The sequence below is a fragment of the Oenanthe melanoleuca genome, chromosome 3 (assembly GCF_029582105.1).
Source record: "Oenanthe melanoleuca isolate GR-GAL-2019-014 chromosome 3, OMel1.0, whole genome shotgun sequence".
In the NCBI taxonomy this organism is placed as follows: Eukaryota; Metazoa; Chordata; class Aves; order Passeriformes; family Muscicapidae; genus Oenanthe; species Oenanthe melanoleuca.
Genome location: NC_079336.1, coordinates 54,119,250 through 54,139,952, shown reverse-complemented (window position 1 = coordinate 54,139,952; position 20,703 = coordinate 54,119,250). Strand labels below are relative to the sequence as shown.

The 20,703-nt window shown below is 35.5% G+C and overlaps 1 protein-coding gene across 1 annotated transcript in view; it reads left to right on the top strand.

Moving 5' to 3' along the window:
- AHI1 (Abelson helper integration site 1) overlaps window positions 1-20,703 on the top strand; it is an 86,916-nt gene that overhangs the window by 25,729 nt on the left and 40,484 nt on the right. Inside the window, exons 16-19 of the mRNA XM_056488327.1 lie at window positions 1,098-1,228; window positions 2,543-2,683; window positions 4,562-4,764; window positions 15,416-15,533. Of these exons, the coding sequence (XP_056344302.1) occupies window positions 1,098-1,228; window positions 2,543-2,683; window positions 4,562-4,764; window positions 15,416-15,533 (593 nt within the window). The remainder of the gene's footprint in view (window positions 1-1,097; window positions 1,229-2,542; window positions 2,684-4,561; window positions 4,765-15,415; window positions 15,534-20,703) is intronic.

The window sequence follows — 20,703 nt, the reverse complement described above, 5'->3', positions numbered from 1 at the left end:
CAGGGATTTGGTTTAGTTCAGTCCTCACCTTAGGGTTTCATATGAAGGTTAGTTTTGCATCTTGCAGGGCTCTTCTGATGACATCTCAGAGATACTATCTTTTTTATTCATACAGCTAAAACTCTTATTTGTGCTAATATGGTCTTGCACTGGGATCATTAAAGCTTCCTTTTCTCTTACTTGCCAAATAGAATTTCATCTAGAGTATATTTATTTTAAATATTGTTTAAAATAATTTTCCTGTCATATTAAATGCACTGCACTTCTCCCAGCATACCTCCATTGTTTTTGCAGTAAATGTGAAATAATACTGTCTTCTGTCATTGAGGGCTGTGGTGCCTTATTGCTGTTCTTGCCTCAAATTCTGCATTGTACTGCTGCTGGGTTAGTCTCCATGTTGAACTTTGATATCTTTTTCCAGGCTATGCCTCGTGTTTAAAATAACCTTTTGCAAGCTGATTTATGCTTCTTTCCATCCTCTTGTGGATTCTCTCCTATGTGATGCCTACAGACTGTTTGACTGTAGATCATTATTACTATGCTGACCAATAGTGTTTCACTGGAAAAAAGATTTGGATACCTAAGTTGCAAAATAATATTCTACATATTAATAATAAATCAACATTTATGCCTGAAATTTGTTGATTCTACTGCTGGTTTTCTGACCAAGGAGGAGACATTAGATTGACAAGAGAGCTGCTGCATGAGTTTAATCATTCAAGCTCAACAAGCATAATGAAAACTTTCCTGACAGATCTTGGAGTAATAGTGCCAATTTCCCTGTTTTTTGCAAAACCCAGGATCAAGATAATGCAAATTACTGCATCTCTATCTGTTCTCTAGATCTGAGGATTTCCTTTTTCTGCTGAAAGACAAGGATGTATATTTTCATCTGTACTGTCAGGTGCATTATGAAGGTTAGGGAAAATAAAGGTTAAATGAGTACTGCACTCTGCAAAAAGTGTGTGTTTGCATATCTGTTTGGTATGCAAGGTGTCTGGATTTTTCTGAGGAATAGAGGGGGAGCTGACTCTTAAAAAGTTGCATTGTCTGTGCTGAATGTATCTTCTATATTTGCAAACTTTTTTTATCTTTAGCTTGGCGGCAAAGAAATATGTTGGTGCCACAAATTACAGAGACAAGATTCACAGCACCTTAACACCATGTGGTACGTTCCTGTTTTCAGGAAGTGAAGATGGAAAGGCTTATGTTTGGAATCCAGAAACAGGTAACTAATTATTTTATGGGCTTAAGCCAAATTGTAAAAGCTGAGGGGCAAAGGATTTTCTAAGGTTTATTGAAATACATTTCATATGGAATAAAACTTTAGTAAGATGTCCTTGAATCCTGAAACTTCAGCTCCACTTTTTAAATACCTGTTATTAATCTCTGAGATTTAATTCTCTAGAGGAAATTAATAGAGGTAATGTTTGTAATATCCAGCATGACTGGAGCACCTAAGGCTCAGCTTTTTGTATACTGCGATGCTTTACATGTGGTGGGGATCTTGAGATGGCATGCACAAAAAATTTTTTAGGTCAGGTAAGTTTTTCTGTTGAGTTGTTTAGATTTGAGAATCAGGCTCATGTTCAGAACCACTTCATCTCTGTGGTAGGTGGTCAGAGACTGAATTATTTTTTGGTGTGTGGTAGATAAGATTTCTCTGTGAATTAGACCCCAAGCCAAGGAGTTTCAAAATAGCTACCAAAATCTTTCAGCAAAAATGTGACAAAAATGTAGGGTAGATTTTCTTCTATGGGAGGTAAAAGAGACAAAAAAAAGAACAGAAAGTAGCAGAATACCGTATTGGATTTGATGACGTTATAGTCTGTCTGTAATTGTAATCTATGTAATTTTTTAAAATAAAGAAGTAAATATTTTGAAAGTATAACTAACAGTTATATTAACAGATAACTAACAGTTCTGTTTTGAATTACTTTCCATGTTTCCAGCTATGTTAGCTTGCGTCTCTGCAACTACATAATTTGCCTGAAAACTTTAAAAGCATAGTAAAAGGAAGGAGGAACTTTGTTATTAGTATGCTTTTATTGGATTTTGACTTCTGTTTACACACTGTATTTGCATTTATAGTGCCATCAGCTGAAGAGCTAGTTTTATTTATATTTTTTAATAATTCTCTGCTCAACTTTCACTCCTGTTATCAGTATTGTATAGCTGAAATCCACAAGTAAGATGCTATCTTTGTACAATGCAAGCACAAACAAATACTGTGGAACGCCACCTTTCCAGAACGTGCTTATCGGAACAAGAGAACTCATCTAACCTGGTGCATCCTCCTCTGGCATTTCCTGCAGCTATTGCAACAGCACTAACTTTTCTGACTTACTGAGTAACTTAAAAGCATATAGTATTTCCTTTGTCATATGCCAAAATATTACTTTTCAATCAGGAAATTGACTGAAAAACATTTATTTAGTGGTAAACACTGCAGTAATGCAATATTTAACCAACTGTTATTTTGCTGTATCGAATATTTTGAGTATTTTTCCATGGGATTAATAAACTTATTTCACTTCTGCAGGAGATCAGGTGGCTATATATTCTGACCTCTCCTTCACATCTCCACTTCGTGATGTTGCCTTTCATCCACATGAGCACATGGTGTCTTTTTGTGCCTTTGGTCAAAACCATCCAATACTTGTATACATTTATGATTATAAAGGTATAGTACAAATTTTCTTGATACTTACCTGTAAGTATTTTGTTTTTGGAAGCAATTTGTTAGTATTTGTTATTTTTTTTGAGAGAAAAAGAAAACACTCATTTGATGATAATGCATATCTTTTTTCTGGGAGATATGTAAAAAGTGAATTGAACATGGTCCTGCACAGTCTGTCCTATGCGATGTTCTATGTGACATTGCTTTAAGCCAGGGTTTTGGCCGAGCTGAAAATCACCAGAGATCCCTCAAGTTTTTTGTATTTCATGCTGTGTGATTTTTGAAGCACTTTATCATATAAAGGCAGCATCCTACAAAAACCCTATTTGCACTATCAAGGTGAATTATGGAGCTAGAAAATACAATTATTTGGAAAACTAATTAGTAGCTTAATTGGAATCTGAGTAGTTTGTGCCAGCTATGCTAAAAAAACATGTTGAAGAGCTGTATAGAAATAAATAAGAGTGTATAGACTTCTAATAAATATCTGTTATAGCTATGATGTCATTATGGCAGAGGTATGTTTATTCCCCATGTTATATTGAAGAGAAGATAGTAATGAATGCTAACTTTGAGTACTGATATTTATACATATCTTTGAAGTTTTGGTATACAAAATAAGATTCAGATTGTCCTTTGCAGACTTTTTTGATACTTGTGTTCAATTAAGGACATTTGCTTCTAGAGAATTAATGTGTTAATATGAATTATGCAGTAATTTTTTTGTATTAATGAAGTTTGCAGATCTGTAAAGCTAATCCTATCTTTATACACTGGCTTTTTAGATAACATATAGTAATTGGATTACTCATGTAAAATTTTAGTGTAGGTTGACTTTTACAGGAACACTGATTGGAATGACTTTGCAATCAATATTCAGTGCTGTACTTCAATTAAATAGGATATCAGTATTTTAGAAAACAATGAAATTTTTTGGGTGTGAAGAATTTCTTCAGAATTTTTTGATTGTTGAGCAGACAATGAGGCTTAAAAAACTTAACGTAGTAATTTGAAATATATATATGTGTGCATACACATTTCGAGATCACACAGCACAGTGGTAGTTTTTTGTGTCTTCTGACTTAGCTGCTGATAGTAAGATTTTACATAGGTTGTGGTCTTCTTTTGTGTCTTTGGTTACTATCTTTTTGTTCCTTTTTCGTTAAAAGCACCCTCTTTTCTTTCAGAAAGTAGTCATACTGCCATAGCATTGAAAGAGTTAAACATATAGTAATACTAATTTTAGTCACTGACACAATTTTTGAGACTCTGACAGCATGTATTTTAGGTACACCAACAGTTTTATTAATATCCTGGGCAGAACTTCCATGAAGAATTCTTTTAACCTTTGTTGGTTTGAGACCACAGTACAAAGAATTGCAAAAGTCAACTTGTCAGTCAGTGTGTCCTGTGCCTGTATAATACGTCTGTCAATTTACAAAATATTGTTCAGGCACCATGAACTCACTTGAGCTAGGTTGAAAAAAATGTGAAATGGCTGACTTAAACTCGGTGCAGGCTTTATGACTTTATTGCCTTTGGAAAATTCCTTTCTCTTCCCACTCTTTCCCCCACCCAATGCCAATGTTACTGCACGAGGAATACTATTGTTTATAAGCAATACAAAAATCCCAGTTCTGTATGAGAGATTACTGAACACAACTGAAATGAGATATTGTGCTCAGAAGAGATAGGGAGAAAATGTAGTAATAAGGGGTGAAATTTTCTGTCACTTTCAGGTTTTCCCTATAGCACTATTGGTACAGTTTCTGATGGTGTTTGCTGAATACATGTCTGGCAAAATGACTGTGATCCTTCAATTCTTCTTCCCATGGCAATGTAAGGCTTCACCTGAGACCTTAATATTGGTTATTTCTACAGTTGCACAACAGGAAGCTGAACTCGTAAGAGATCTCAGTTCATCACTTACCACAGCTTCACCAAGAGGGCCACACTTCTTTAGCAGTTTTTCTGAAATTCCTGTACAAAAAAACTCAGTGATGTCTCCAGCAGATCAGTTTGTCAGTGTTGCAAGAGCATCAATGAGAATGCAGAAGGTGAAACAAAAACTCGATTCTGTTATGGTAAGTCAAATTTAATTAATTTCAGAAGTATATAGTCTTCCCATATTATGGAACTGTTATACTTAAAAAAACACGTATGTGTTGTCATGGCATCTGGTGTTTAGAAATGAATACATCTCTTAGTTATACTAATTGCACGAGTAAGTAGCTCTTAAGAGAAGAGCAATCATAAAAATCTTAATTTTGGTTTTCAAGTACTGATGACAAGGGATTTTTTGTGCTAGTGCCCATTGCTGTTTGTCCATTTATGTGAAATCAGGGGTCCATAGATCCTTATGGTCAAGATTCCTATCCACCTTAAAAATTGTATGTGGCATAAATAGTAGGGGTTTTAGGGAACTGCAGGGTTGGGAGGAGGGCATGCCCTATGCTGGGCACAGCTGTTTCAAGCCAGCTCAGTGAAGGACTGTATGGACCCACTGCACAACTAAAACTGGAACCCAACACAATATGGCACCTCTGGGAAAACAGACTTAAGAAAGGTCAGAACCTACTAGAGACAGGAAACACCACAGCAGAGGAGAAATGCAAAGGAAAATGTGTCAGGGGGTACAAGTGAAGCTACAGGAGGAAGGATGTGAGGAGTCATGTGAAATGAGGAGATGTGAAAGAAGACACAGAGGGAGGCACGAAGGTGATGCAAGACACACAAAACAATGCAAAAATGGAAATACAGGGACAATAACAGAGTAGGCTTGAAGGGAAAGACTAGAGATACACGAGGACACAAAATAAAACACAGATGATGGTACGCCTCCAGAGGGGTTGCAAACCATGGAAGAATCCATGCTGGACAGGTACAATCCCTAAGGGGATGTTGTCTGGTGGAGGATCCATACTAAAGCAATTGCAAAGAGCAAAAAAAAGAGAGTCAAAAAGGGCAAGTCACTATGCACTAACCTCACTCTACTGCTTCACCCTTCCATTGCCTTTCCAAAAGGATTGAGTATAATGTAATGTCTAAAGAAAGGAGATTGAGGATTAGAAAGGAGAAAAAAGAGGTGTCTGAAGTGAAGACAGACAAAGAGGGATGAAAAGTGTTTTCTTTGGTTGGATGTTTTACTATTTGTCTTGTTTCTCAATACCCGAATCGGTAATTAAAGCTTTTGTAATTGGAAATAAATTTACTTAAGTTAAATTTCCCAACTTGAGACAATTTTGCATGCAACAAGGATACAGAATGTTCCTGAATAGCATTGTGAAGTTATAATTACTTTTCACAATGACATGAACCACATTTCAATATACATATACTGTTTTCCATTTTGAAGTACTTTTGAGTACATGTAGATGTTTTTTTAAATGTAGTTTTAGGTTTTGTCTGCATTAATGAGTAGTGAATCACAAAAGAAGCAGATGAGTAGATGAAAGCAGTTGTTGCTGAGGTTGCTGTAACTACTGTCGTAATGCTTTAGGGGTTTTACTTTGGGTTAGGTTTAGTCAGGTTCCTTGGCTTTGGCATCCCTATTAGGCCTAAACTTTGAAACTGTCTGGAAGAAAGCTATCCCACAGACCACAGATTTGTGAACTGTGAACTTCCAGTGAACCCCTTCATGAAACAACACATGGTAGCTCTCATGAATGGGAGTAGCATGCTGCTTCTACTTTTCAATTACAAGTGGCCTGACACAAGGAAGCAAACCTTGTTTCTATGTAATGCTCATTCTATTCCTGCTCAGGTATGAAGTGAGCACTAGTGCCTCACTTGGTGTTGTTTATCAGGGAAAGGGACAACATGGAGAAAACAGAGCATGTAGCCTTATGTCTGGGACAAGTACTCCAGGAAGATACTCCAGGATAAATTCTTTTTGTTCTGGATGTCTGGTCATATGAAGATAAAGATAGGGTTAGAGAATTTATGAGAATCTTTGTCATTGCAAATGTTTACTCCCAGATTAACCAGTGGTTGTGGACTGTGGAAGACAAATCTGGTTTAGCAGAAGCACGTAGAAGTTCCATGTTAGTGTGTGACTAGATGAAATAGATAAGCTTACAGCTGTGTTTGAGAGAGTAACTTTCAGCCACTGGAGTTTTGTAACCCTAGATTTCCACTGACTAGTTTGGGATGAGTAAGTCCTCTGTGAGCAGAGTAATGACCTGTGTTTTTGACAGCATCCTCCAAGCCCTTTACCCATGTGGAAGATGTCAAAAATTTCATCTGTCTTCTCACTGTGTGAGTTCCAAACTGTACAGGATGATGGTTGAAAGAATCCAGTTTGATATCTCTCACATAGCAGTAGTGATTGTAAACACTGAGAATGCTTCATTGCAGGGCTTTATGAGCCACTGACATATTGGGGAGGAGATTTATTTGAAAGGAATCTTGATGCTAATCTTTCCAGTGATCCAACATGAGACTCATGGGACAGTGGTAGATACATTTCAAGCAGGGATGGGATCATTTTTTATTGCCTGCCTGATTTACCAGATTTTGGACAGCCCCAGAGTAAAATATAAAACATTAAAATTTAAAATTTCTACTACTTTGTAATTGGAAATTAGTTTTTAATGTGTGTGTAATTCCCTTTCTCATATGAAAAATGATGCATGTTTGTAAGTGCAGGCTTTGGTGGAAGGCTTATTAGAATGCACACTCACATGAATGGTTTGCTATAGTGTTTGTCAAAGTAGAACTCTTTAAGTTGCCACTCAACCACATGTGTGAGAATGTACTAATATTTCTGGGAACAGACAAGTGAAAATGGAGAAAGATGACTTTAGGAAGCCACACAAAGGGTGGCTTGTTGCCCTGTGGTTGAGTTGGAACATTAAAAATCCAGATGAGAACACAGGTGTTACCTTGTATGTATTTCACAGAATCATAGAATGTGTTGAATTGGAAGGAACCTCCAGAGATCAAGTCCAAGTCCTGGAGCTGCACAGCACCAACCCCAAGAGTCATACTGTACGCCCAAGAGCATTGTTCAAACACTTGAGCTCTGTCAGGCTGGTGCTGTGACCCTGGGGAGCCTGTTCCAATGCCCAGACACCCTCTGGGTGAAAAATCTCTTCCTGATACTCAACCTAAACTTCCCCTGACACAACTTCAGGCCATTTTCTCAGGTCCTGTCACTGGTCACAACAGAGAAGAGATCAGTGCCTGCCCCTCCTCCTCCCCTTGAAGAAGTTGTAACTGCAATGGGGTCTCCCCTCAGTCTCTTCAGGCTGAACAGACCAAGTGACCTCAGCTCCCCCTCCAGGCCCTTCACCATCTTTGTTTCTGTGCTTTGGACACTCTAATAGTTTAATGTTTTCTTATGTTGTGGCACTAAAACTGCCCCCAGCATTTGAGATGAAGCTGCTGTAGTGCAGAGTTGTCCTGGTTTTTGGGTCATGTTTACATGCCCTTGTCACAGACATGTAGGCAATACCGTGTTGGGACAAGCATGGTGGCAGCATACCTTGTAGACCTGCCTAAGGTCACACATGGAGTCATGTTTTATGAGACAAAGGTGCTGAAACACACAAACAGCAAATCTGCCAACATGGGGTCTCTGGTTTTAATGTGTGTCGACTTACCAGCGTAGCTACTGGATTTATAACTAACTTTAAAGTGGAAGAATACAGAAACTTGTGCTTTTGTCTGCAGCAAAGACCTAGAGGCAGAGCTGGATGCCCAAGTGATTTGTATTTTTCATGCTGCCATTTTCAGTCTCATAAGAATCTGTCCTCTGGTTCACTTTAGTTTTGGTAAGTTCTTAAATGCCATGATTGACTTCTAGGGTTAAATGCAGATGTGGAAGAAGAGAGTTCTAAAGTAACTTAGTACAACTTGTACCTGGAGATGGAAAACCAGAGTTGATAATACATGAAGTACTGAGGACTCTTTTTGAAACACTGCCTATTCTGTGAATGTTCTTGGCCTAGTACAAGATATTGCTGCAGTGCCTCTGCAGGTTGAAATAGCTGTTTCACTTGATCATGCCTGCAATACAAATTTATGTACAAACTACCAGGGAAGGTACTGGTATTCTATCTTATCATATGTATAAGAAATGTGAAGTATTTTTAGAACCTCTTTTTAGTTTTTTATCATATTGGTAGAGAACATGATCCTGTAACACAGGCAGTCATTTTCCATATGACCTGCACAATGCATTTCACTGGATGAGAGCTTTTAAATTAAATAAGTGGGTTTTTTAACAGTGATGTAGGCTTTTTCCATTCCTGTATTCCTCTTTAGAATGCTAGGAAATGCTCTTATTCTAAGAAATTTTATTGCAATTATTACTTTACATGAAACTACTCCTAGTTGCAGACTTCTAAGGATGTATTTTATGAGGCATGCTGTATTTGATACCCTGTAAACCTGTGCATTTCATTTACAATGTAAAGTAGTTTTTATAAAGCTCTTTTCTATTTGTTGAGCAGATACTGTTGAATCATTGTGATTTCATAAACTGATTGTTGATATGAAGTGGCTGCATTATTACTAGAAGCTTTATACAGGTAAAATATTTACTAACATGTGAAACTTTTGCCAGATTTTTACTTTGTATGTCTTCAAGAAATATTTCATTATAAAGTAAGGTTTTAGAAATTGCAATGTTTTTTTCTTGCCAATTCATTAAATTTTCTAGGTTTAATAAAGTAACCTGTGTTAGAAAAAGTTGAACAAATAGCTAAATTTTTTCTGTGATTTTTTTTCTTGATTTCCTCTCACCTGCCCTCTGAAAATCTTACACAGCAGGCTAGGTTCTTACAATTTGTTATATTTTTCTGTGTTAGTAGATTTTTTGCCTAATAAGATTTCTTTTTATACATTCCTCATTTTTAGCAACCATCAGGTGAATTTTAACACAACACAGTTAAAATAGATGTATGTGCTGGTTTTGCCTGGCTTAGAGTCAAACCATGACCTCTTTCAGCACTGTATGTCTCTCAGTGGCTTGTGTTTTATATAAATGGTATGCCAGCCAGAAAATGAATTGCATTCATTTTAAGCACAGAAATATACCACTATGATAATTTTATCAGAGGGCAAAATAAGATGGTGTTAAGGATTTTTACTGTGTGGGGATTTTACTGGTTGGTTTAATTTTGTTTTCAGGTTTTTTTAGCTTTCTTGCCATGAAAATTTGTGCAGTTAAGCAAGAGTTACTGATTAAGCATTTTTACTGTGTATGGGTTTTACTGATTGGTTCTTTAATTTTGTTTCCAGTCTTACCATATTACCTTTCTTGTCATAAATGTTGGTAAAGTTATGAAGTTTAATAACTCAGTGTTTTGTTTTGTCATTACTGAACAAAGTTAAACAGGGCTGAGTACTGGTATATTTATTCAAACAGTATTTTAAAGCAGAGAAAGCTGGATTCATTCATGTTAAAACCCAGCAAATTACTTCTACTGCCAGCTGGCTTGTTTCTCAACAGCCATGATGTTAAGAAGGCAGCTTTTATTAGAAACTTTTAATAAGAGAAAATACCATTAATGGGCACTGAGTCAATTAATAACATTGTTGACAACTTTTGTAATTGTTAATGGGGCTGTGATAGAATATCTTGCAACATGAAGAACATTCTTCCTGCCTGAAAGGAGGTTGTGGCAAGGTGGTAATTGGCCTCTTTTCCTGGGCAACCAAGTGACAGGACAAGAGGAAATGGCCACAAGATGCATCAGAGGAGTTTCAGGTTGGAAATCAGAAAGAATTTCTTCACTGGAAGGGTGGTTAAGCATTAGAACTGTCTGTCCAGAGAGCTGGTGGAGTCATGATTCCTTGAAATGTTCAGGAAATGTCTGGATTTGGCACTTAGTGCTGTGGTTTAGCTGACAAGGTGGTGTTTGTTCAAAGGCTGGACTCAATGATCTTGGAGGTCTTTGCCAACTCAGTGATTCTGTGTTGGGTGCAGAAAGAAGTGGCTCAAATACCAGGAGACTATAGCTGAGAGTTAAAGAATGACATATAAGATGAAGCCTAGAGTATAACCAATACAGGGAGGACTGGGGACATTGTGTTGTGTGTTTGGTAGGTGGGGTGGTATTGAAGACCTCTGAGTGGTCATGATTAGCTGAAGCTCTTTACTGTTTTTAAAATCATAGTGCCCTAATGTCCTTTACCAGCAGGTAAAAAGGAATAGGTTTGTATATGTATTTGACAAAATGTGAGTTAGAAGATTTTCTGGTGTCTTATTTTCATAATAGAGAAGTAAAAGTATCTTTGGGTTTATTTTTTATGGGGAACAAGTTACATCCATTTTTCATTTGCACAAAAAAGAAGCCATTTTAAAATTAACTACTGAAGTAATGGATTTTTTTCCCCTGGTCATATGTTTGTTGGTAGCATTAATTGTAACATGAGATCACGGTTTATATAGTAACCTACTTGGCTCTTACTAAATAAGACAGATCTACTTCTTGCTGTTATTGGTGATGACATTGCCCATTTCTGCTAGAATGTGTTTATCTAGGCATGTTCTTAAACTGAAATGCCAGTTTTATCCAATCCAGGAAAGGTCATTCTATTTGTTTGTAATGGCTAAGTCCTGCATTTAACTGAGCCTTTATTTAACTGTTTTGTGTCTTGTGCAAAGAATTTAGTGTTCCTTGTAGCTAAATGAAAGAAGCTTGCTATTCCAACTATTTATAGCAGTCTTAATTTCTCCTTAACGTTTTTTTTAAAGACCCAAAAAAAAAAAAAAAAAAAAAAAAGGAGGAAAGAAAGTGTTTGAAGTAACGTGTAGGAAATGCCAGGACTCTGGCAGATCTAAGGAGCTGAATATATGTAATTACTTTGTAATCAGACTCAGCATCTGTAGACAGTGACTGAACTGTAGGATCAAGCTCCTGTGTAGTGTCAATTTTCATTTGTATGTCCTGGTCACTTCTGGGCTTCTACAGAGAAAAACCTGCTGAGCACTTAGGTTGCAAACCATCCATATTGCCATGTAGACAAGTAAGAGAACTGTAGGAAGCATCAGGGGAACATACTTGCTTCAGACAAGCAAAGTAAGTCTTTTTCAGTTTTGCCTCTGTGTGTGGGTAATATCTCATTTTAGCTGTGTTTGGCTTTTCTACTTAGTCTAGAGCTATGTAAGAGCAGAATAGATTATCTCTAAGTGATTGCAGGACCCTACCGCAATAGAATCCCAGCTTTTGTTTGAGTCTTTTTATGCTGCAGTCAAAGAAATTATTGTGCTTTTACACAAATGTAAACTTGATTCAAACTTAGATTGCAAATTTAAAAGCTGTAGTGCCATACATACTTTAAGCATTATTGCCTATGTGTTTTCTGCTTACTTTGAGAAAAATATCAGATTGTGTTGTGAGGGTTTTTTATTTCAGATTCAGCTTTTAAATCCTGAAGAATAATGTCTTAGTAGGGCTTTTAAACTGTGTTTAAAAGCAGTATCCTAGAGACATAAGTTTTCACAAGAGAAACCTGAAACTAAGAGATTCAGAAGTAATATACAGCTGACCAATGTGATTTGGCTTGCAGGTATATGTAGAAATGTTTATTGTATTGATTGCAAAGGTAATAAAATTCTTAGGAAAAAGAGAAATTGCTTTTGCCACTTTGTCAAGTCTTGAGCATTCTATTTTTTGTCTCATGCAATTCACTTTTAACGTGATAACTAGTTTCACTGAAAATATGTATTTGCATAATTTGCATAGTGCTACCCTAACACAAAAAAGAAAATGCAAATCTTCTTTGTTTAAGCTTATCAAAAATTACGTAGGTATCTTTATTGTGATGGAAACAATAAGAATGTTTTAACTCTTAGTTTTACTCAATTCACAATAGTAGTAAACTATGTCTTTGATAATGCTGTGGTTTATGCATGGAGAAAGCAGAACCTGTTGTGAAAAATAAGCAAATTCATGGTTGGCTATCTTAGCCAACTTTGCTCGTTGTAAAGGTATTTAGCAATGATTTCCCACCGCATGCATTTCAAAAAAAATGATTGCTTCATTTTGTTCTGTTGGTAGTCTTATGTCTTCCTGTTGTAGGAGAATTAATTATTTTTCATAGAATAGTGTACTTCACCTTAAAACAGTTGTTCTTGAATCACTATTCCTCACTTATATGCTTCCCATTTCTGTTACAATGTTGTGCTGTTTTTCCTTCTTGGGCCTCTTAGAGATTTAAATAATGCTTAGGAGCTAGTGGCAGAAAGTTCAGTAAAACTCTGGTTTTTGTCTCTACTTTGGATGGGCAGTTTTTTATAGCTCACCTGAATTCAGCTTCACTGCTGACAAGGGGAGGAATGAAATTCCAGTAAGACTGCTTACACTTAAAACTTCACTTTTAATATCTCTTCTATTAAAAATATTTATCTTGGGTTTTTTTATTTATCTTGTTTTTAAGGCCTTGGACAGGAAGGAAGTATTCTCAGAGAACTTATGCTGCATTTTAGAATGGTTGATTTTCTTAAATCCTCAGGACTGCTCATTTGGTCTTCTCTTGTGTGCGTCTTGTTGCATTTGATTTCAGAGCATGCTATACTCTCATGTATAGTGTGAGTGTTTGCATAATACAGCAGGAAGATAAAGAGAAGTGTTGTACAGGAATAATTTACACAGAGTTCCATATCTCTTATATAATTTGTTCAAGGGCCAGAATCAAGACAAGCTTAGCTTCCTAATTCTTCCTTTCAAGATGAACTGGGGAGGCGTCTATTAAGTCTTAGTTTTCAATAGTTTGCTCTGTCATGTTTAGTTTGATTTCCAAAGGCCAGTATATTCAACCTGTCTTCATTTCCTGGTATTATCTGAAACCTAATTTTTGATAGCAAATTTGAAAGAGACTTCCATTAAAGTATTTGACTGGAAAGCCTCTGTTTGTCTTATGATGTAGTGTGCACTTAGCAAGAAATTAATGCAAAGGGGAGATCTTCTCATTTATCTAGGGGAAAAGGCTCTCCCTAGAGTTTACGGTGGTTTAAAGAAGATAAATCACTGGAGAGCTGAGCTCAAAACGTTTGCAGAACAGATTATTTTTTCTGTGTTTGAGTAAATATGTAATCTAATGGCTTTCCACCATTTTTTTGTATCAGGGAAAACTTTATATTAATGAAGCTTACTTACTGGTATATGTAAAGTAAGAAAAGCAGATTGGTTTTGTTGTTGCAGTTATTCAGAAAAACAGGCCTCCATTCTGATAACATTTTCCAGCTACTGTTTACTAGCATTCATGTAAATTTGTACACTGTAGTAAAATCTAACAGGTTTAATGCTTTTAAAAATCATGTTCAATGATTAATCTGATTTTCTATCTTGGTTTTCTTTCTGTCAGCTTTGGAGTATAGTCATTACAATTGTGCACTTTTGCTGCAAGATCACTTGTTAGTCAAAGACAGTTTTAATATAAACTTTCCTCATTAGAATTAAATGCATATTCCTGCACAAAAAAAAACCAGACACATTAAGATGAAGATCAGGTGTAGTGGTGCAGGGCAGATGGTGGCACATATCCTCTGGTTCATTCAAGTGATTCAACATACATTTTTACTGCTATATTACCTGCATTCCAGTACACCTGCCAATACCCAAATATTATGCATTATTGAATTGAAAAATGTTTATTGACTTACAGAAATAATAGTACATAAAACAGATAATTTTTGAGATAGTTAAACAAAGTGAATTGGTGATTGTCTCCTTTCTTCAAATAGAATTTACAAGCCAGTAGTTTGAAGATTTGCAAAATATTACTGGCCCACAATTGAAGTTTAAGGTTTACTGAAGCTAAAGGTAGTGCTTCACTGATTGGAAGCTTTTAGTTGGATTAAGGGACCATATGCTTTTATTCAATATGATGAAGTAGGCTTGACTTTTGGAAGGGTTAAGAATTATGTTGTCTTATGTAATAACTCACAAGAATTTTAACATATTAATATCTTGCTTAAAGATAATTACAAATATTTTATTTTAGGCCTATTTTGCTTCCATTTTGGCTGTGATGTATTAAGGCAGTGAAAAGAGTTTTGCCAAACTGTAAAATTCTCAATTGGCTCAACCTAAAACTTAAGAGCATTAGGGTTTTTTTTCATAGGCTGTATTGAATAATACAGTGAGTGAAATTTGGGAAGGGCTTTTGCTTTGAAATAGTTGGATATATTGCAAGGAAGTCCATAGGAAAACAGGTTTTAACTGCATTATCTTTGTTGCTATGGAAATTAGGACTGGAATTATATTATGTGTAATTTACATGTAGAAAGTGTCTGGAATTTTGGTGTTTATTGCTTTGCAGAAATCAGTTCTGTGCTAGGATTGGTTTAAGATTATTTTTTTCCTAGAGTGGTGAGTATCTCTTCATGGATGTAGTGTAGTTTGAGTACTCAAAATGAGAAGTTATTTTACATTTATACGTTTATGAACATATGTACATGTATTCTTATTTTCATACATAAAGATGCAACAAAATGCTGGTCCAAACAAATCTGTTTCATTGTTTGCACTGCTTGAGAATTAGTATCCATATATAAGCATACAATTCAGTTTATGACTGTGCCAGTAATTTTTTCAAGTCTGTATTTCCAAATACTAAGAAAAAATAAATATTGGAGTTGTAAGTCATCATCGACTTGAGTTTTAATTTTTTTTCCTGGAATTTAAGTTATTTACAGTAAGCAAATATTTCTCTTCTAGCTATTGCATCAGTAAGTCACCCAGGAAATTACACTTCACTTTCTGATTTGTCTTCCTGTTACAGACAAACTCAAATCTCTTGCTTCCTGCACCATCATCTCTGTCACCACACTCGAAGCTAAGACTACCAGGCTCTCTGAGTGTTCCACTGAATCCTTTGTATTCTCTCACTGCTGAAAGTGGTAAGTTTCTTTATTTCTTCACTCTAGGGAAGGGGTGATAACTTCTATCAGGATTTTTTGTTTTCTGCCTTTGAAAATTTTGCTGTGCAGCTCTTTCAGGGACTAACCCAATTTTGTTGTATGTGATACTCTTTATTAAGTGCAGTGTGATACAGTGCAATGCTGATGCAATCTGTGTAATACTTTGTTTTTCTTTAAGCAATACAACTATTTATCAGTGCTGTAAGTTTGTAGAAGAGGATGAGATTTCCAGCTTTTCTTAATTTAGTATTTTGATCCTTTAGTAAGCATTAAAATATTATCTTAAACATGGACAGTCAAAAAGAATAGAATTTAAAAGCATATATACTAATATAGAACCATAGTTCTTGATAGTCTATTGGCTGTAGTTTTTAATCTATTTTTAGATTTTTTTTCCTAAATATATTTTGTATTGAAAGATTTTGAGAAAAAGGTAAGCAATACAATTATGTACATTTGTGATGCTTACTTTGGTATTAATATCTGCTTCATTGCTAATCACAGTATTTAATAATGAAATCTATAATTTCATACTATTTTCTCTTTTTTATGGGCACCTGTAAAATAAGACAGAAAATTGGCACCTTAATTTTGAAGTGTTTTTGTTTTGTATCCTTAAGAAGAGTAAAAAGAATTCCAGAGGGAGGGCGGAATACATAATGAAATAAAAACAGGTAATAGAGATTTAAAATGTAGATTGTAAAGATAGTAATAATCTCTATAATTATATAGAATTATCTCCTAAAGGCAGGCAGGTTTTTTTCACAAATGAAGTTATGATTACTTTTTCTGAGCAGCTGGGGAAATGGTCCTTAGCATGGTCTAAAAGATTGACCACTGGTCTCAGAATCACTCTTAATCACTAATTCACAATGCAAATGGCCATGCACCAATTAACTTCAGTGTTTTACCTAAACAAATGGGCTTGGAGCCATAATAACATTCATCTGTTGCTGAATGGATGCATGTGATTTCCAGAGTGTGTAAATCTTACAGAGACAGTAGAACACATATGCTTACATATTGTGAATGTTTAAAATAAGTGGGCTAACCCTTTAAAGAACATTAACATATACTTTTGAGTTGTTCTACATGGCTATTCCTAGTATTACTCAAATCAAGGAATTTAATTTTCTTGAATTTTACTTTATGCAGAAGTACAGACAAAAGTGTTGATGGAGACTTCCAAAATAGCATGAGCAAATATAGGTGTATGTTACAGCTGTTCATGAACGCTGTGTTTTTGTTTCTAAAACTAACTGATACTTCCAAGATGATCCACAGGTCAGGGATAGTATTTATACAAGGAAAGCAACTAAAAAAATATATATATTAAAGAAGAAGCCATGAGAACAGAAAGATTTTTAAGGGAAGGCAACCATAAAAATACTAGTGGGCCACAATTGAAATAGATTTTTCTGTAAGAAAATATTTTTAAATTGTGGATTACTTCTCTGCCATTTTGTGGGCCTCCAAGTTGCTCTGCTGTGGTAGACTTGTTTTCAGTGAAACATGAAAAAGATTTGCTAATCTATTTCATCATTCCCCATTGGTTATAAACTGTGAAGATAAGTGCTGGTCTTCATAGTGCCTAACTGACAGTTAAGTTTTACTTTTGAATAATAGAAAATCTGTACTTAAACACATCTGTTGATTTATTGATTGTGCTGGAAGGACAGAACCTTTATTTTCTGTGTTGGTTTTATATATTAAATATATTTTAATTTTGTACTTATGTTAATTGGGATGTTGGATTGTTAACAACTGCCAGTACTAGAGATCCAGCAGATGGTTACATGTTCCTGAAGGTTATTTTGACAGTTCAGTTCTGTCAACTTTTGCAGTGCATCTTAAAGCAAAATGCAGAATTCCCATTTACGTGTGTAAACCTCTGTTAGCAATATGTTTAACCATTTAACTGGTGTATGTGCATGCTCTAATAGTTTGGTAAAGTGGTAGCTGATATCTGGTAGTATGGGCAGTGTAATAGCCTGAATATATGTAGCCCTTTCTTTTTAAAGGACAGTTCAATTGTCTTGGTCTTGCCTGAGGTAGGAAACAGTGGAAAAAACAGTGTTTCCATCTATGTGCATGGATAATACAGTAATACAGCAGTAATACAGCAGATCTTTCTTGACTTTTAAATCTTTTCATATCTAGATACATTTGCAGAATTAACTGTATGCAACTTTGTAATATAATACTTAAAATAAAAGTAATATTCACTGCTGTGGCTATTAAATATGTGTGTTTGTTTTGACAAATGGGTTCTGTATACCCTGACACATTGTGTGATTTGGCTTTTCTTTAAGTGCATAATTTCACAGGTTTATTTTCTTTAACGAAGCCCCAGTCTTATTGTACTTGTATTTATTCTGCTATTTCCCCACTTCCCTCAAGATCAGTTAGCTCATGGATTCTGAGGCAAGACTGCCTTTGTTTCCAACCAGTTTGCTCTAAATTAAGTAATTAATTGTTTAATCATCTGATAGGAAGCTTCAATATCTTTCTCAAGGACAGAATATTCTTTATGTGAGATGAGTAAAGACAAGATCATGATATTATTGATCATGGACCTCAATCCTTCCTTAAAGTGGATTCTCTTAGAACTCAGGACTGTCCATTTGGGTTTTGAGTATCCCTAAGGATGGAGACTCCAAAACATCTCTGGACAGCCTCTTACAATATTTGACTGCTCTCACAGGAAAGGATTTTTAATTATCTTTAAATTATACTTTGTGTATTTCAGTCTGCATTGGTGCATGGAATTATTTCTCCCCTAGTTCAGGACTTGGCATTTCCCCTTGTTGAACTTCAAGAGATTCTTGTTGGCCCATTTGTGTGGCCTGCTGAGGCCCTCTGACTGGCAGCATGTCTCTCTGCTGTATCAGCCCCTCCTCCCAGATTTTTATAATCTGCTAATTCATTGAGGGTGCACTCGGTCCTGTCATCCAGGTCATTAATGAAGAAGTTCAAGAGTGGACTCCAACTTCAACCTGTGGAGTGCACCACCGGTCTGAATTCTCCAGTTAGATTTCACATGAGGGGTTACAAACCTCTAAACTCTCCAGCTCAGCCAGCTTCCAGTCTGCTGTACTGTCTATTTTACACGGTGCACACTTGAGCTGTTCATCTGTGAGAATGTTGTGGGGACAGTGTTGAAAGTCTTGCCAAATTCAAGGTTAACAACATCTACTGTTTTCCAACTGATTGTATGCAGTGCTGAGCAAGAGATAGTTTTGTCAAGAGCATGGTTAGAAATACTAGAAAATAGTCAAATAGTAATTTAGCAAAACAACAATAATTAGCAGATTACTATTTGTCAAATAGCAATTAGCAAATTAAGTACCACAAAGCAGGTACAAGACATGGATCCACTTATTTTTATTTGTTATGTATAAAGCACTTCATTAGAGGCATTTCATCAGATTTAACAATTAATTTAAAAAAATGTGCATTGTGTGCTTTCCTCTCACAAAGATTGTTTTAAATTTAAAGGAAAGGCATGGTACTTAGGTTTCCTTTTTTTTCCCCCCTTCCCTGGTAATACAATTTGTTTAAGATCTGTCTTTGATAGTCAGAATTGAGGTTTTACCTTGCCTGTGCTGTATAGCTCTGGCTACACTTGTACTTTGTGCTAGTTTTATCATACCTGGCCTGTAGTGCTGTTCTGCAGCACTGCACTGTAGTGTTATCCAGGACTTTGTCTTAAACATTCCTCCCTTTCTTCTCATATGCTCCTCTTTCATTTTTTTCAGGATGACCCATTTCCGAGTTATTATTTTTTAAACAAATAGGGAAGTAGCAAAAGCTCCAGATTTTCAGTTGCTCATTCTAGCTGACAAACATTAAAATCCCCTCTGATTTTTTGTTGTTGTTGTTGTTGTTGTTGTTTTGGGTGGTTTTTTTTGTTGTTTTTTTGGTCTTTCCTCCTTAAGACTGTGAACATCTTTGGACAGTGAAATCATCTTCCTATGAGACATTGTTTTGCAGGTCTGTGGCATGCCATGAAAGAAATATCCGGCATCTTTGGGCTTTATTCAACAGTGACTCTTCAGTAACTACCATTATGTTCAGGACATGCTTTCTAAAATAAGTTTTAGATTTCAAGTCATAGTAATTAACAGTGACCCTAATTGTTAATTATGTGGGAGATTGAAGCTTGACTATAAATACTATACGGATCTGTTCACTGAAATTTGGACTTCAATAAAACCAGTTAATTAAACTTGCTCTTAAAAATTAATTACGTATGTGCTAGAAACGTGATGGTTCTTGTATCTTTAAAGAAAATCTCAAAAACAAAAAACACAACATTTTGGCAGGGTTGAGAACAATTAGAAATTTTCTCTCCATTAACACAACTGACAGTCAAAGGTGTTTTCCACCTATATAAAGGGAAAGCTTCAAAGCACTCTTTATTGCTCTCTAAAGATATTAACAAAACTGACTTCAAATTATAGGCCTCTGTTACATTTGATAGACTATTTAAAATTGCTTCTTTCAGACTCAATCAAATGGTGAAATAGATTTCCACATCAAAGATATCAGAAATATTTATGCATCAATTAAATGTTCTTAAAATACCATTTTTATTCTTGGGTTTTTTTTTAGAATCAGAAAATGGAGATACACAAAGTAGCAAAATTCACATTGTGCAGAGATATTGCAGAAACATAAAAGTTGCAGTCTCATATGTATGTTAAATCATTGATTTTTTTCCCCAATGTTTCATAACTTTTCCCCAACTCTGTAACATCTATCCTTCAGTACTGCAACAGCCCTGGAGGAATTGGATGGGTTTGTTTGGTTTTTTTGGCGGGTATATGCCTTTCACATAATTTTGTGCCACTCAAGGAAGGATATCTGCAGAAAGCTTGTTCAGTGTGGTCTTACTCTTTTCATCTCTTACTAAGAAACTCTTAGGGGAAAGAAAACTTACACAAACTGTAATTGAAAATGTATCAAATGAACAATTGAATTCAATTTCATTATTCCAATAACTTATTTCTTCTAATTTGAAAATAATCATCAACAAAGTATTCCCAAGAGATACTTAGAAAGACAACAGAGTATATATTAATTGAAGGGTGCATGTATGTGTAGTATAAGATGTACTGTATAAGATGAAATAAAGTATTTGTAGTAT